Source organism: Thalassophryne amazonica, chromosome 3 (assembly GCF_902500255.1).
Source record: "Thalassophryne amazonica chromosome 3, fThaAma1.1, whole genome shotgun sequence".
In the NCBI taxonomy this organism is placed as follows: domain Eukaryota; kingdom Metazoa; phylum Chordata; class Actinopteri; order Batrachoidiformes; family Batrachoididae; genus Thalassophryne; species Thalassophryne amazonica.
In genome coordinates this window covers 9,611,502-9,626,757 of record NC_047105.1, presented here as the reverse complement: position 1 = coordinate 9,626,757, position 15,256 = coordinate 9,611,502, and the positions used below count along the sequence as shown (strand labels likewise).

Below are 15,256 nucleotides of genomic sequence, written 5' to 3'. Positions count from 1 at the left end.
GAAAAAGTCAGTGTAATATCATGTAAAGGCTGTGTCGGGTTTACTTTTCTTAACTTGGCAAAATAACACTAGCATAGTGGTGGGGATTGCTGCATCCCTGCACTTTCATTTTTTTTTTTAACCCACTGTGCATTGGTTTTGTTTCAATGACAACAGTACACCGCTAACATTATGTTTACAGTGGTGATGAAAGTACAACACTCAAAGGCAACATTTAGCGTCCGTCCAATCTGCTCCCTTAGATAAGCTTTTCTGTCCCAGTTGTAATAGTCTTTGTTGAGTGATAGGTTGTACAGCACAGCCAGTCAGCCCTTCAGTACATCATGGGTGTGTTCCAGTTACGCAAGAATAGTTGATTATGTGACTTATGCAAACACATGGATGCAGGCTTGGAAAAGAAAGTTGATGGGTTGCAATCTCAAAACTCAACAATAGATGGTACTGTACACTACATAATGCACATTTAATTGCATATACAAAAAAAGCCTTGGCTAAAACAAAACAAAACAAAACAAAACAAAAAAAACAAAAAAACTGAAGCTAATCTGTACAAAACCCCTGCAATCTCATATTTCCATTCAGGCTCTGCATAACCTTTGCCCAAAACCAAATCTCATCTTAGAACAGCAAGACGGTTAATGTAAACAATGCTTACATTTTCATTCCAGAGACACTTTTCTGATTGGCTGTTTTTTTTTTTTTTAAAGACATGGAGCTGTCTTTTATCTCATTTCAAAAATACTAATTCCACGACTGCTTAAACATGCTGTGGAGTGGATCAGGAAATAATAAAAATGCCAAAACATGTAAATATTTCAAAAAGAGAGACTACACTGAATTCAACGAGGAAATTTTGTACAAGGAATCAGACTGTATAAAAAGAAAATATTAAAATATATACATGAAATGCACAGTGCATAGGCAATTCCCGCTATCCAGGCGCCGTGGATGATACTGTAAAAATTTTGCAATGAAAAAACATATTGTTGTGGTATATCAGCATCACAACTGAAGCCAATAAACACGCAAAAGCTCAAAATGTTTTGTTTCAGTTGCAGACATTTGTGCATGTGTTTGGAGAAGATGTGATTCCCAAATCCAGAAGATGTAAAAGTCCCGACAGCTCACTGTGCTGGACAACAAGACGAAGCTTTGAAGTCTCTGGCAACGTGCAGGATAAATCAGTCTGGGTTTGCTTTAAGACAAGATGAGCACCCTCTGCTGGAATAGTTAGATCGGTGCAACATAATTGGCTGGGTAGAGACCCAGCTGGCCGTTGTCTAGGCGACCTTTGCACCAACCCTGCTCGTCCTCCTCCTCCAGCTTTGTCAGTTCATCCCCTGCAAAGGAGGTACAAAGAGAGATTAATAGAATCAAATCTCACTATAGAGTGGAAGCTAACTTTACTGACGCAAGCACAACGCTCCATGCAAAGTGCTTTTTATGTGCACGGACACTGGGGGTGTTTCCAGATACATCTACCAAGTTACTTCATTAAGAACGACAGCGTGTTCTGAGTGATGTGGAATAAAAATCAGTGCAGTAATTAAATCTTATCAGTCACACAACTTATCCACACGACTGCCCTTAAAACTCTGCCCTTGATGCATTTGAAACACCCTGGCTTCATTAGGTTGGATACCCAGGTTACAGTTGTGACTGAGCACATATCAATAACATGAGTAAGTGTAGCAACAATGTGACTGAGCTTACACACATAACTGAGCATCGCAACAACCAACTGAAGGTAAGGTTAGACCTTAGTTGTGGGAAGTGCCTTGAGGCAGCTTTGCTGTGATTTGGTGCTACAACCCCAATTCCAATGAAGTTGGGATGTTGTGTAAAATGTAAATACAAAGAGAATACAATGATTTGCAAATCCTCTTCAACCTACAGTAGTGTTCAGAATAATAGTAGTGCTATGTGACTAAAAAGATTAATCCAGGTTTTGAGTATATTTCTTATTGTTACATGGGAAACAAGGTGCCAGTAGATTCAGTAGATTCTCACAAATCCAACAAGACCAAGCATTCATGATATACACACTCTGAGTTCATCAATTTTGTGGAACCACAGGTGTGAATCAGGTGTCCCCTATTTAAGGATGAAGCCAGCACCTGTTGAACATGCTTTTCTCTTTGAAAGCCTGAGGAAAATGGGACGTTCAAGACATTGTTCAGAAGAACAGCGTAGTTTGATTAAAAAGTTGATTGGAGAGGGGAAAACGTATATGCAGGTGCAAAAAACTATAGGCTGTTCATCTACAATGATCTCCAATGCTTTAAAATGGACAAAAAAACCAGAGACACATGGAAGAAAATGGAAAACAACCATCAAATGGATAGAAGAATAACCAGAATGGCAAAGGCTCACCCATTGATCAGCTCCAGGATGATCAAAGACAGTCTGGAGTTACCTGTAAGTGCTGTGACAGTTAGAAGACGCCTGTGTGAAGCTAATTTATTTGCAAGAATCCCCCGCAAAGTCCCTCTGTTAAATAAAAGACGTGCAGAAGAACAATAAGAAATATACTCAAAACCTGGATTAATCTTTTTAGTCACATAGCACTACTATTATTCTGAACACTACTGTATATTCAATTGAATACACCACAAAGACAAGATATTTAATGTTTAAACTGATAAAATTTATTTTGTGCAAATATTTGCTCATTTTGAAATGGATGCCTGCAACACGTTTCAAAAAAGCTGGGACAGTGGTATGTTTACCACTGTGTTACAGCACCTTTCCTTCTAACAACACTCAATAAGCGTTTGGGAACTGAGGACACTAATTGTGAGTGTCATGATTGGGTATAAAAGGAACATCCCCAAAAGTCTCAGCCATTCACAAGCAAAGATGGGTGAGGATCACTACTTTGTGAACAACTGTGTGAAAAATAGTCCAACAGTTTAAGAACAATGTTTCTCAATGTTCAATTGCAAAGAATTTAGGGATTCCATCATCTACAGTCCATAATATAATCAGAAGATTCAGCTCAAAGGTCATGGCCAAAAACCAGCATTGAATGCCCGTGACCTCACTTCACTTATTCCACATTTTGTTATGTTACAGCCTTTTCCCTTCTACACACAATACCCCATAATGACAATGTGAAAGGTTTTTTTTTTATTTTTGCAAATATATATATATATATATATTCAGTTATATTTGGTTCTGTTCATTATTTTTATGGACAGAATTTCTAGGCGCAGCCAGGGTGTAGAGGGGGTCTGGTTTGGGAACCACAGAATCTCGTCTCTGCTGTTTGCGGACGATGTGGTTCTGTTGGCTTCGTCAAATCAGGACCTTCAGTGTGTACTGGGGTGGTTTGCAGCCAAGTGTGAAGCATCCGGGATGAAAATCAGCACCTCCAAATCCGAGGCCATGGTTCTCGACTGGAAAAAGGTGCTTTGCCCTCTTCAGGTCAGTGGAGTGTCCTTGCCTCAAGTGGAGGAGTTTAAGTATCTCGGGGTCTTGTTCACGAGTGAGGGACGGATGGAGCGTGAGATCGATAGACGGATCGGTGCAGCATCTGCAGTGATGCGGTCGCTGTATCGGACCATCGTGGTGAAGAGAGAGCTGAGTAGGGGGGCAAAGCTCTCGATTTACCGATCGATCTACGTTCCGATCCTCACCTATGGTCATGAGATTTGGCTCATGACCGAAAGAACGAGATCGCGAGTACAAGAGGCCGAGATGAGCAGAAGAACAATAAGAAATATACTCAAAACCTGGATTAATCTTTTTAGTCACATAGCACTACTATTATTCTGAACACTACTGTATATTCAATTGAATACACCACAAAGACAAGATATTTAATGTTTAAACTGATAAAATTTATTGTTTTGTGCAAATATTTGCTCATTTTGAAATGGATGCCTGCAACACGTTTCAAAAAAGCTGGGACAGTGGTATGTTTACCACTGTGTTACATCACCTTTCCTTCTAACAACACTCAATAAGCCTTTGGGAACTGAGGACACTAATTGTGAGTGTCATGATTGGGTATAAAAGGAACATCCCCAAAAGTCTCAGCCATTCACAAGCAAAGATGGGTGAGGATCACTACTTTGTGAACAACTGCGTGAAAAATAGTCCAACAGTTTAAGAACAATGTTTCTCAATGTTCAATTGCAAAGAATTTAGGGATTCCATCATCTACAGTCCATAATATAATCAGAAGATTCAGCTCAAAGGTCATGGCCAAAAACCAGCATTGAATGCCCGTGACCTTCGATCCCTCAGACGGCACTGCATTAAAAACTAACATCATTGTGTAAAGGAGCTTACTGCGTGGGCTCAGGAACACTTCAGAAAACCATTGTCAGTTAACACAGTTCGTCGCTACATCTACAAGTGCAAGTTAAAACTCTACCATGCAAAGCGAAAGCCATACATCAACAACATCAACAAATGCTGCTGCCTTCTCTGGGCCCGAGCTCAACTGAAATGGACAGACGCAAAGTAGAAAAGTGTGCTGTGGTCTGATGAGTCCACATTTCAAATTATTTTTGGAAATCATGGACGTCGTGTCCTCCGGACAAAAGAGGAAAAAGACCATCCAGATTGTTACCAGCACAAAGTTCAAAAGCCAGCATCTGTGATGGTATGGGGGAGTGTTCGTGCCCATGGCATGGGCAACTTACACATCTGTGATGGCACCATCAATGCTGAAAGGTACATCCAGGTTTTGGAGCAACACATGCTGCCATCCAAGCAACGTCTTTTTCAGGGACGTCCCTGCTTATTTCAGCAAGACAATGCCAAGACACATTCTGCACGTGTTACAACAGCATGGCTTCGTAGTAAAAGAGTGCGGGTACTAGACTGGCCTGCCTGCAGTCCAGACCTGTTGCCCATTTAAAATGTGTGGCGCATTATGAAGCTCAAAATACGACAATGGAGACCCCGGACTGTTGAAGAACTGAAGTCGTACATGAAGCAAAGAATGGGAAAGAATTCCACCTACAAATCTTCAACAATTAGTGTCCTGAGTTCCCAAACGCTTACTGAGTGTTGTTAGAAGGAAAGGTGATGTAACACAGTGGTAAACATACCACTGTCCCAGCTTTTTAGAAACGTGTTGCAGGCATCCATTTCAAAATAAGCAAATAGTTGCACAAAAACAATAAAGTTTATCAGTTTGAACATTAAATGTCTTGTCTTTGTGGTGTATTCAACTGAATATCGGTTGAAGTGGATTTACAAATCATTGTATTGATAGCAAACCTATGTGACTGGGTGTAGCAACAATGTGACTGAGTGTAGCAACATGGATGAGCATAAAAGCAAGGTGACAGAGCGCAACAACAACCTAGCTGACCGTAGCAACAACATAATTGAGAGTAGCAACAACGTGAGTGTCCATACCAACATGGACACCATATTTATAACAGATGATAACGGAGTGGATCAGGCTGGTTGTCGCTGTGTGAGTGAAATATTTTCTGCCTATGGAGAGGAATTAAACTTGTTTATGAATTAAATTCATAAACAAGAGTGTGTTCCTGGTTGTACTGATAACTAAGACAAGACTTGGGACCTAAAGTTTTATCTACTATCAGTCTCTGCAAATTTGTGAAGGAAGTTTGTAAAAACTGCAGTAAAAACACGCAAACTACACTTACGCCAGTGGAAGGCATTTTGTCAAAAGCGATGTTTATAAGAATTTACTCAATGATATAAGAAGTGATAATCGTCTGTAAGTATGTTTTTGGGGAGGACATCTGTACGCTTGGAGTCGTGTATCTGTACAACAGTGAATTAGGGCCGTCTCAGCAGGTAACACATGTAGCTGGGGAGGGGAAAATATTCTGAGGTTGGGGGAATTATTTACAATAATCAGAAATATTCTGGAATTCATGTGTCCATTTTCTAGGTATATAATTCAAGCATGAAAGCCTGTGTTGCAGGTCTCAAGGCTGGTTTTCTGATGCCTAGTCCTAGGCCTTGCTATGTAGTTCAAGGCCACTTGTCTTAACCTATTTTTTTGCACTGTTTCCTTCCCACCAAACAAAAAAGCAGCTGTCACAGTAACTTCACGCCTACGATGGTCTATATGTGCAATGCATGAATGCATTGTTTCTGTCACCACAGTACTACACACATACATAGACACATGCTACGTCTACAAGTACTAACGTGTAAAACTCTTCCAAAACAGCCTTGTCACTACCCAAGCATTATTGTAATCCTTTACCCGGGTAACATATTAATATCTGTAATCCAAACACATTGCGTAACGAAAGTGTGCTAAAGTTTACATAAGACCACGTCCAGCTCACCTGGCTGTGGCTTGAAATTACACAAGTTTATAGGAACGGGCCACAGAGTTTGTATAGTAGATAGAGTTTGTATAATATTCAACCTCTGCCTCCAGTTGCTGTGACTGTTTTGGCCTTGGCGTCAGAGACCCAGGACTCGGTCTCAGCCTTGGCCTCGGGAGAGGTGGACTCGACTGCAATACTGATAAAAGCAGATGTGCATCTAATACGACTTCTAAGACTCCATTTCCACCCAAATGCTCAGTTTCCCAACTGTTCACAGTCACAGGAATCGACCCTGTGACACGACACTGAAGGGAGGGGCCACCTGCTGTCCTGCTCACCTGCTCTGAAGCTGAGCTCGTCCTGCTCCTGGCCTTCATAGTCATACAGTGCTCTCACTCTCACCCCTTTTCCAGTGTCTTCTTCGAAGGGGTTGGTCCCTCCGTTGGTGTCATTGCCGGAGTTGGGGGTCATCTGGTCCTCATCTGACCATTCTGTGGAGGCCGTGTACGCCTGGTTCTTCTCATAGCTGCTGAGGCTGTGCACAACACATTGTGCAAGTTAGTGGGTCGCCCAGGACCAAAATTGGGAAACATCAGACTTCAGACAACTTTATTAATCCCAAAAAAGGGCAATTACATTTACACTCGTTACCTCAGAATACAGCAATTAATCCACAATTATTACTTGTTTACCGTAATAATGGCATACATCAAAATGAAAGCCAACACATATACATTTGACATTGTTTATGTGCACTGAACTTGAAGCAGTCCGTCATCTGAATTGAAGCAAAGTGGGTGAAGGCTGCAGCAGGATGGGCCTGTGCCGCCCAGCCTGGGGGTTGAAGGCTGCAGCAGTAAAAACTGCGCTGCCTTCGAGGTGGCAGGGAGGAAGCCAGGGTGAGGGGAGTGGAGAGACGAGAGGGGAGGAATGCGACCGTCCTTGCGGGAGTCCCAAGCTGAATCTCAAAGACATCAGGATGTCTTTGAGAGTAAAATACGAGAAGAAGAGGAAGGCCCCATATTCCCCACCAGTGAAATACTCACTCGAACTTGGATTTAGAATCCAGGCTTGTTTCTTTAGTATTTATCAACATAAAATGTCATCAAGATCCATTCATAGCTTTTTGAGTTCAATATTTCTACATCTCTAACATTCTTCTACATCCCAGATAGAACCTGTGTATGTTTTGGATCGCCTCAAAAATTAAATATATTACTTCAGTTCATCAGTTATCATTATGAATAGTCGTTGGATCTACTCAAAAATGACATAAATTAATTCAGTTCATTATTTATTCACCAGTTATTAGTTCATTATTAACAATTTTTAATTAAGTGTTCCTGAATGCTTAAAACTGGATCTTAAATCCACACACTGCTTCCCGTCAAATTCAAAATAAAATACCCTATTTTTTGGGAGAATTTCCATCTGCTCACTAAATTCAACATCCTCTCTTCTCGTGACTAGTTGAGAAAAATGTAGCTGGATCACCTCCAAAATGGAATCACTTATCTATCGATCTACTCACCAAATGTGTTCATTACTTCTTGAGTTATCTTGCTAACAAACAACCAAACAGACAAATGCTGGTGAGAACATTACGTCTGTGATGGGGTTAATCAGTGTTGGGTTTTACCTTCCTCGATCTGCAGTTTGGGCCTGATCGACTCCCGTTGTGATGTGAGTGAGCGTGACTCCATCGTTGCCCTTCTTTGACTTTTCTTTCTTCGAGATGCTATGACAAAGTTCTGGATTGAACTCCTGTGGAGGTGGGAGACAAAGTAGTCTATAAGTTAGCTTTTTTTGTTTGCTTAACAAGCTGTTCCACCCCATGTTTTCCCATTAGCACGATTAATCTGATCAATAAGTGGGCAGCATTCATTTCACAAAGTGCCAGTCTGACATTCGTGTACCTCAACCTGCGGCCAGTTCATGTGCATGCCGGGGCCATGATTGTCACTGAACCACTTCAGATCTTCCTGCGGGCTGGCTGATGTAATGAGGCATTCAAGGTCTCTGTATATTGTGGCGTAACTACGGAAAAGCAGAAAGAAGTCACAGCAGGACAGAAGTGGTGACTGAGTTCTTATGAAAGCTGTTTAAAAATGTTCCAAACCTGTTGTTCTCTGTGAGGTTGAGGTGGCGTTTGACATCCAACATCACCTCCTGGAGGAAACCGAGCCTCTTCTCTTCAAACTGCTGGCACTGGTCAAACACCTGCTCCATGTTTTCCATGTACTGTGGGGTGGACTTACTCAGCTCATCCACAGCCTTCTCGTACTTCTCCTTAGCCTGGGTTGTAAAACAGACAGGAAAAAAAATAACTGAACACACTGACGGGAATGGAATTTTAAGATGTAACACCATGCTGAGGCATGAGCAGCCATGTGACGTTTGTTTGTGAAGAAGAGTAAAAGTTATTCACTTAGAGACAACAACAAAGAGAATTCAAATGTGAGGAAAAAGTCATCTTTCAAAAGTATGAATGCAGACGAGGCTTTAGCATGAAGGTACAACCCCAAATATGAATAAAGATGGGATGATGTGGAAAAATTTTAAAATAAATAAAAACTGAATGACCGTGCTGGAAGAGGCCAGTGAGGGAAGCCACCAAGACACCCAGGCAGTTCTGAAGGAGTTATAGGCTTCTGTGGTTGTGTCTGGAGAAACTTTGCATCGTGCAATTTTTATGTGTTGCAACACCAGTTATACAGCTTCATGATGAAGTGGCGTAGAGGAGGATTTTCTTAGAAAACACATGCAAAATTTCAGCTGCTGTTTCCCAGAAGTCATGTGGAAAACTCAAGCTTAGATTTGATCTGGTTTCCTGTTCCTCTCTACTTGACTCCAACATAAAGCAGTGAATGGGGTTGCAACAGGCAAAAGCTGCACCATTCCCAGTTTCTCCACTCACATCCACAGAAGCCTACAATTCTTACAGAGCTACCATGGGTGTCTTATTGGCTTCCCTCACTTGTCTCCTTCCAGTATAGTCACTCAATGTTAAAAATGAATTTAATTACTTGTCATAGCAAGATGAATTAGATGTATCAATTTTGTTTTTGTGCATTCTGTACTGTTGTTTGTATGGTTGTGCTTTGAAATGTTAGTTCAGTGATTAATATATACGTAGTATTTGTTATTATGGGTATATTTATATATACATATGTATAAATTTTTATTTTTATAGTTAAAGGGGTGGGTATTTATAAGCTTTTGCTTCTGCCTACACCCTTTTGGGCACATGGGTATGTTGCTAAATTGCTTTCTTTATGAACTTTTTTTGGTATTTTTGAGTCTGTGTGTGCCGAATAAATAAATATATTCATTTATTCATTCATTCATTCAATATTTGAGAACTGCCAACTTGGCATAGATGTACCACACAGTACCATAACATTTGTATTTCTTAATGACTGATGTAAATGAAGTCTAAGACATAGTCAGTGTTCATGTATCCACCCTCAGACTTGCCTCAAGAAAACTGGCTGTAAATGTGATTATTTAATCCTGATATCCTGATAGAACAAGTAAAATTGCCTATGAGGACATGGGCCACAACTGCAAATCTTATTTTCTGCAAACGTTAACTTCTCAAATGAATAAAAAGTTGAGACCTTGCCACACACTAGAGCAGCTTTTGTCACCATCTAGTGGATGCTGTGAGCATTTCAGGGCTTCTGGTACATTTCCCACTTTAATCTAAAAATTCAGTTAAAAAACAAAAAAAAACCAACCATTTATAAATGTCAGAAATGCACGATTTGTTTGGCAGGCAGAGCTTTGATGTCTTAGTATTAATGCAGAAAACAGATCTTATGTTTTAGGATGCAGAAGGTTTTGCAGTGTGGATGGACAGAAGGACAGCAAATTCTCCTGACAAACACAACTTACTGTTGTGAATAAATTGCTACCATCATAACTTATTTGTTCTTTGGAATGTGTTGCAGACCTTAAAGGCAGAAATGGATGTATATTAACAAATGAAATGCATGTCTCAGAGTTATAAAAGTCATTTTAAATCCTGTGGCTGCGACACTGTCACAGTTTTCCAACTAAAACCGGAGCTTGGAACCTTGGATAGGATTTCAGTGACTGCACTGTTCTGAAGAGACACTGAATGACAGTGAGACCTGAGCGCTGAGAAAACCAACACCACAGGTACTGATGGGGCAGAGCAGGTTAAATAATGTATACACCGTCTGATAAAAGCTTGAGACATTTCATGCCTGCATGTTCAAATTTGAGAAAACCCTAAATCTTGTGTGTTGGTCTTGCGAATGAAAAAGTCTGATGAGTGCATGTGCGGAGTCTTCACCTTCTGTGAGTCCTGTTTGCACTTATCCAGTTTTTCCTGGAGTTTCTTCTGCTGCTCAGCTGTGACAGAAGACTCTCCTTTACTGTTGGCCTCTCTGATCGATGCCAGCTTCTCCTCTTTGCAGGCCACATGGTACGACTTCTTGGCAGCATCGAGCTGAAAATGACAACAAAAAAAAAAGTGTCGCTATGAGGAACTCTACGTTTTGAGATGACCGCTACCATAAAACAGAACACGGAGCACCGTAAGTGTTTCAAACCGGCTCACCTCTTTTAGTTTTTTGGCCCATGGTTTCTGGGCCTTCTTGAAGCCGTCCTCTGCTTCTTTGGCTTCCTTGAATCCTCCCATCATCTGTTTGTGGTACGAGTCTTTCTGCCAGTTTTTCACCTTCTCAAAGTCCTCGTTGACCAGGTTGTTCCTCACTTCCTGATGAAGCTCACTTGTCTTCTCTGCCTCCGCCATCAATGCTAGCCACGCTCGTTCCACTGTGCCGTACTGAGGCCCTGATTGAAGGACCGAAAGGACAAAAGGCAATCAGGCTTTGTACAACCACAATTCCATTGAAGTTGGGATGTTGTGTGAAATGTAAATAAAAGCAGAATACAATGATTTGCAAATCCTCTTCAACCTATATTCAATTGAATACACCACAAAGACAAGATATTTAATGTTCAAACTAATGAACTTTATTGTTTTTTTTTGCAAATATTTCCTCATTTTGAAATGGATGCCTGCAACACATTTTAAAAAAATCTGGGACAGTGGTATGTTTACCACTGTGTTACATCACCTTTCCTTCTAACAACACTCAATAAGCATTTGGCAACTGAGGACACTAATTGCGAGTGTCATGATTGGGTATAAAAGGAGCATCCCCAAAAGTCTCAGCCATTCACAAGCAAAGATGGGGTGAGGATCACCAGTTTGTGAACAACTGTGTGAAAAAATAGTCCAACAGTTAAAAAACAATGTTTCTCAACATTCAATTGCAAGGAATTTAGGGATTCCATCATCTACAGTCCATAATATAATCAGAAGAGTCAGAGAATCTGCAGAACTTTATACATGTAAGCGGCAAGGCTGAAAACCAACACTGAATGCCCGTGACCTTCAATCCCTCAGGCGGCACTGGATTAAAAACCGACATTGTGTAAAGTATCTTACCGCGTGGGCTCAGGACCACTTCAGAAAACCATTGTCAGTTAACACAGTTCGTCGCTACCACTGTCCCAGCTTTTTTGAAACGTGTTGCACGCATCCATTTCAAAATGAGCAAATATTTGCACAAAAACAATAAAGTTTATCAGTTTGAACATTAAATATCTTGTCTTTATGGTGTATTCAATTGAACAAAGGCCAAAGAGGATTTGCAAATCACTGTTTTTATTTACATTTTACACAACGTCCCAATTTCATTGGAATTGGGGTTGTATATCAAAGTGAAAAAGCAAATACCTCATTAACATCTACAAGGTCATTCGAGGTACACTGTTACCTTTTTCTACCAGATGTCTCCATCTCTTGGACCAGTCAGTCAGTTGCTGCGCGTAGGCTTTTTCGACTTTGGCACGCTCCTGGATACAGTTCATCAGGTCATTGCAGAGCCTGTGGCCATCGTCAATCCTCTTCACTGTCCGTTTGTAGTTCCCAACCTTCCACACAAACAATGTGTCCAGTTCATTTTACATGGTTTAACTTTTCTACTCTATAAAACTTTGGTACTGTGAAGATCTCTGTCATTTCTCAACTTATTAATGTTCTTTAATGTAGGGCTGAAAAAAGTGTCAGTTTGTTTAGCAGTTAATGGACAGAAAAATAGTTTTCAACTTTTTACATAACTGATGTTCAAGTTATTTATCAAGGAATTTTTTTTTGACTTGTTCAATTTGATAAAACATAGTTTAACTTCTTTCCTGTTTTATTTCAGAGAAAATGTTCCACACAAAGGATAATCAAATGGTTTAAACTGCTTTTAATTGCTTCAAACTTGTCATAACATGGGTTTCTGTGTTCTGTGTTTCTGTTTGTGGTATGAGTCTTTCTGCCAGTTTCTTGGTGAAATTCACTTGTACCTGCCTAAAAGGTAAATGTCCACCAGGTGGAGATATTGCTTCATTTCAAGATCATTGACTACAGGCTGTGGGACACATTAGGATCATAGGTCTTAGCAATTTCATCAATAAGTGGCTAGTCAGCTTTCTGACAGGCAGACCTCAGACAGTGAGTATACCAGGAGCACCACAGGGTTCTCAATCCCGTACTCTACAGTCTTCGTACAGTGCATCTAGAAAGTATTGACCTCACTTCACTTATTCCACATTTTGTTATGTTACAGCCTTTTCCCTTAAATTTCTACACACAATACCCCATAATGACAATGTGAAAGGTTTTTTTTATTTTTGCAAATATATATATATATATATATATATATATATTCTGTTATATTCGGTTCTGTTCATTATTTTTATGGACAGAATTTCTAGGCGCAGCCAGGGTGTAGAGGGGGTCTGGTTTGGGAACCACAGAATCTCGTCTCTGCTGTTTGCGGACGATGTGGTTCTGTTGGCTTCGTCAAATCAGGACCTTCAGTGTGCACTGGGGCGGTTTGCAGCCAAGTGTGACGCGTCCGGGATGAAAATCAGCACCTCCAAATCCGAGGCCATGGTTCTCGACCGGAAAAAGGTGCTTTGCCCTCTTCAGGTCAGTGGAGTGTCCTTGCCTCAAGTGGAGGAGTTTAAGTATCTCGGGGTCTTGTTCATGAGTGAGGGACAGATGGAGCGTGAGATCGATAGACGGATCGGTGCAACATCTGCAGTGATGCGGTCGCTGTATCGGACCGTTGTGGTGAAGAGAGAGCCGAGTAGGGGGGCAAAGCTCTCGATTTACCAATCGATCTACGTTCCGATCCTCCCCTATGGTCATGAGATTTGGCTCATGACCGAAAGAACGAGATCGCGAGTACAAGCGGCCGAGATGAGTTTCCTCCGCATGGTGGCTGGGCGCTCCCTTAGAGATAGGGTGAGGAGCTCGGTCACTTGGGAGGAGCTCGGAGTCGAGCCGCTGCTCCTCCACGTTGAAAGGAGTCAGTTGAGGTGGCTCGGGCATCTTTTCCGGATGCCCCTGGACGCCTCACTGGAGAGGTGTTCCGGGCACGTCCCACTGGGAGGAGGCCCCGGGGAAGACCCAGGACACGCTGGAGGGACTACATCTCTCGGCTGGCTTGGGAACGCCTTGGGGTTCCCCCGGAGGAGCTGGAGGAGGTGTGTGTGGATCGGGAGGTCTGGGCGGCTTTGCGCATATATATATATATATATATATATATATATATATATATATAACCTAATAAATCACAGATACATAAGTATTCACAGCCTTTGCCATGAAGCTCAAAATTGAGCTCAGGTGCATCCTGTTTCCACTGATCACTCTTGAGATGTTTCTGCACCTTAATTGGAGTCCAGCTGGGGTAAATTCAGTTGATTGGACATGTCATTATGGGGTGTTGTGATTAGAATTTTGAAGGTAAAAAAAAAAAAAAGATTTACTCTATTTTGGAATTAGGCTGTAACATAAGAAAATGTGGAAAAAGTGAAGTGCTGTGAATACTTTCCGGATGCACTGTACAAATATGACGAAGTCTGGGAGCATACTGTGTGCTTCAGTGCATCCACCATACCATTGAACTGCTATGTGTACTGGATAGTAACCACCCAGGCAGACATTTGCTTCATCCAGTGACTCTTGAAAGTAGTCATCTAGCTGCCACAGCCAGATAAAACGTGGGTATCCCCTGTGGGAGTTGTTACCCCTGAGGCACTGGGTCATACCACATGCCACATGTCATAGATGTATACTTCTGTAGGTGGGATGGACCAGTTGTCTGCCTGGGTGGTTGCCATCCAGGACCCATGCCAGGTCTATAGCATCATGGACACAGCACAATGCATGTTCTCAGACTTGACTTAATGTTCCCTTACGATGCAAGTGATACTTTACTCCCTAAAGTAAATGCTTATTTGACACAAAGTCATTGCAGTGGTACTCAAGGATCTGCCAAAGAGACCTGGTACCAAAGACATCCCATCATCACCTGAGGTTATTGGTTAGCATCCAAGTCCTTCAATCATATAATCAGACAAAAAGCATCAGGACCCTAAAAATCTTCCTGCAAAAGAAACTTTGCATTGCCAAACACTTCTGTCCAGTGAACACATGGCTCCATAAGCTCTTCCCAGGCATCTGTTGACCTCAAAGACTGAAGACCCAGAGATGTGAGTGTGACTACCGCTATAAGTGAATCTCTCTGCACATTCAGCACTTTCACCGCACACCGATACACTTCTGATGAGTCCAGAAAACATGCTTAAAGAATGCTCCTGTGGGTCACACCCGAGAGCAAGAACAAATAACCTATGTGCTCGTATGGATTAGAGAACTTGCCGATCCTGTCCATCCATCCTGCCATCTCTCTATCCATCTAACCACTCATTGCATTTTGCAGAGCACCTGCCTCGGCTTTTCCAAATCCTTGGAAAACAGTGATGCTTTTCCTGATGACTATGCCTGAAGATGGGATGACTGACAAATTGAGACTTTGTATTAGATTCAGAATAATAACGTGACTGTTTGCAGTACTGCTGCTGTTGTAAGGATCAGGAAG

At 41.5% G+C, this 15,256-nt stretch overlaps 1 protein-coding gene across 3 annotated transcripts in view; it reads right to left on the bottom strand.

Moving 5' to 3' along the window:
- Positions 1-856: 856 nt before the first annotated feature.
- The window catches only part of pacsin1b (protein kinase C and casein kinase substrate in neurons 1b), a 34,514-nt gene continuing 20,114 nt past the window's right edge, over positions 857-15,256 (bottom strand). The window contains exons 3-10 of one of the 3 annotated variants that reach the window (XM_034165621.1): positions 12,092-12,248; positions 10,864-11,099; positions 10,597-10,752; positions 8,395-8,570; positions 8,192-8,312; positions 7,915-8,039; positions 6,614-6,810; positions 857-1,340 (exon numbers count right to left, since the gene is read on the bottom strand). In XM_034165621.1, coding sequence (XP_034021512.1) covers positions 1,231-1,340; positions 6,614-6,810; positions 7,915-8,039; positions 8,192-8,312; positions 8,395-8,570; positions 10,597-10,752; positions 10,864-11,099; positions 12,092-12,248 — 1,278 coding nt within the window. In that variant the 3' untranslated portion in view covers positions 857-1,230. The remainder of the gene's footprint in view (positions 1,341-6,613; positions 6,811-7,914; positions 8,040-8,191; positions 8,313-8,394; positions 8,571-10,596; positions 10,753-10,863; positions 11,100-12,091; positions 12,249-15,256) is intronic. The other 2 variants (XM_034165633.1, XM_034165626.1) reach the window with 2 other exon arrangements.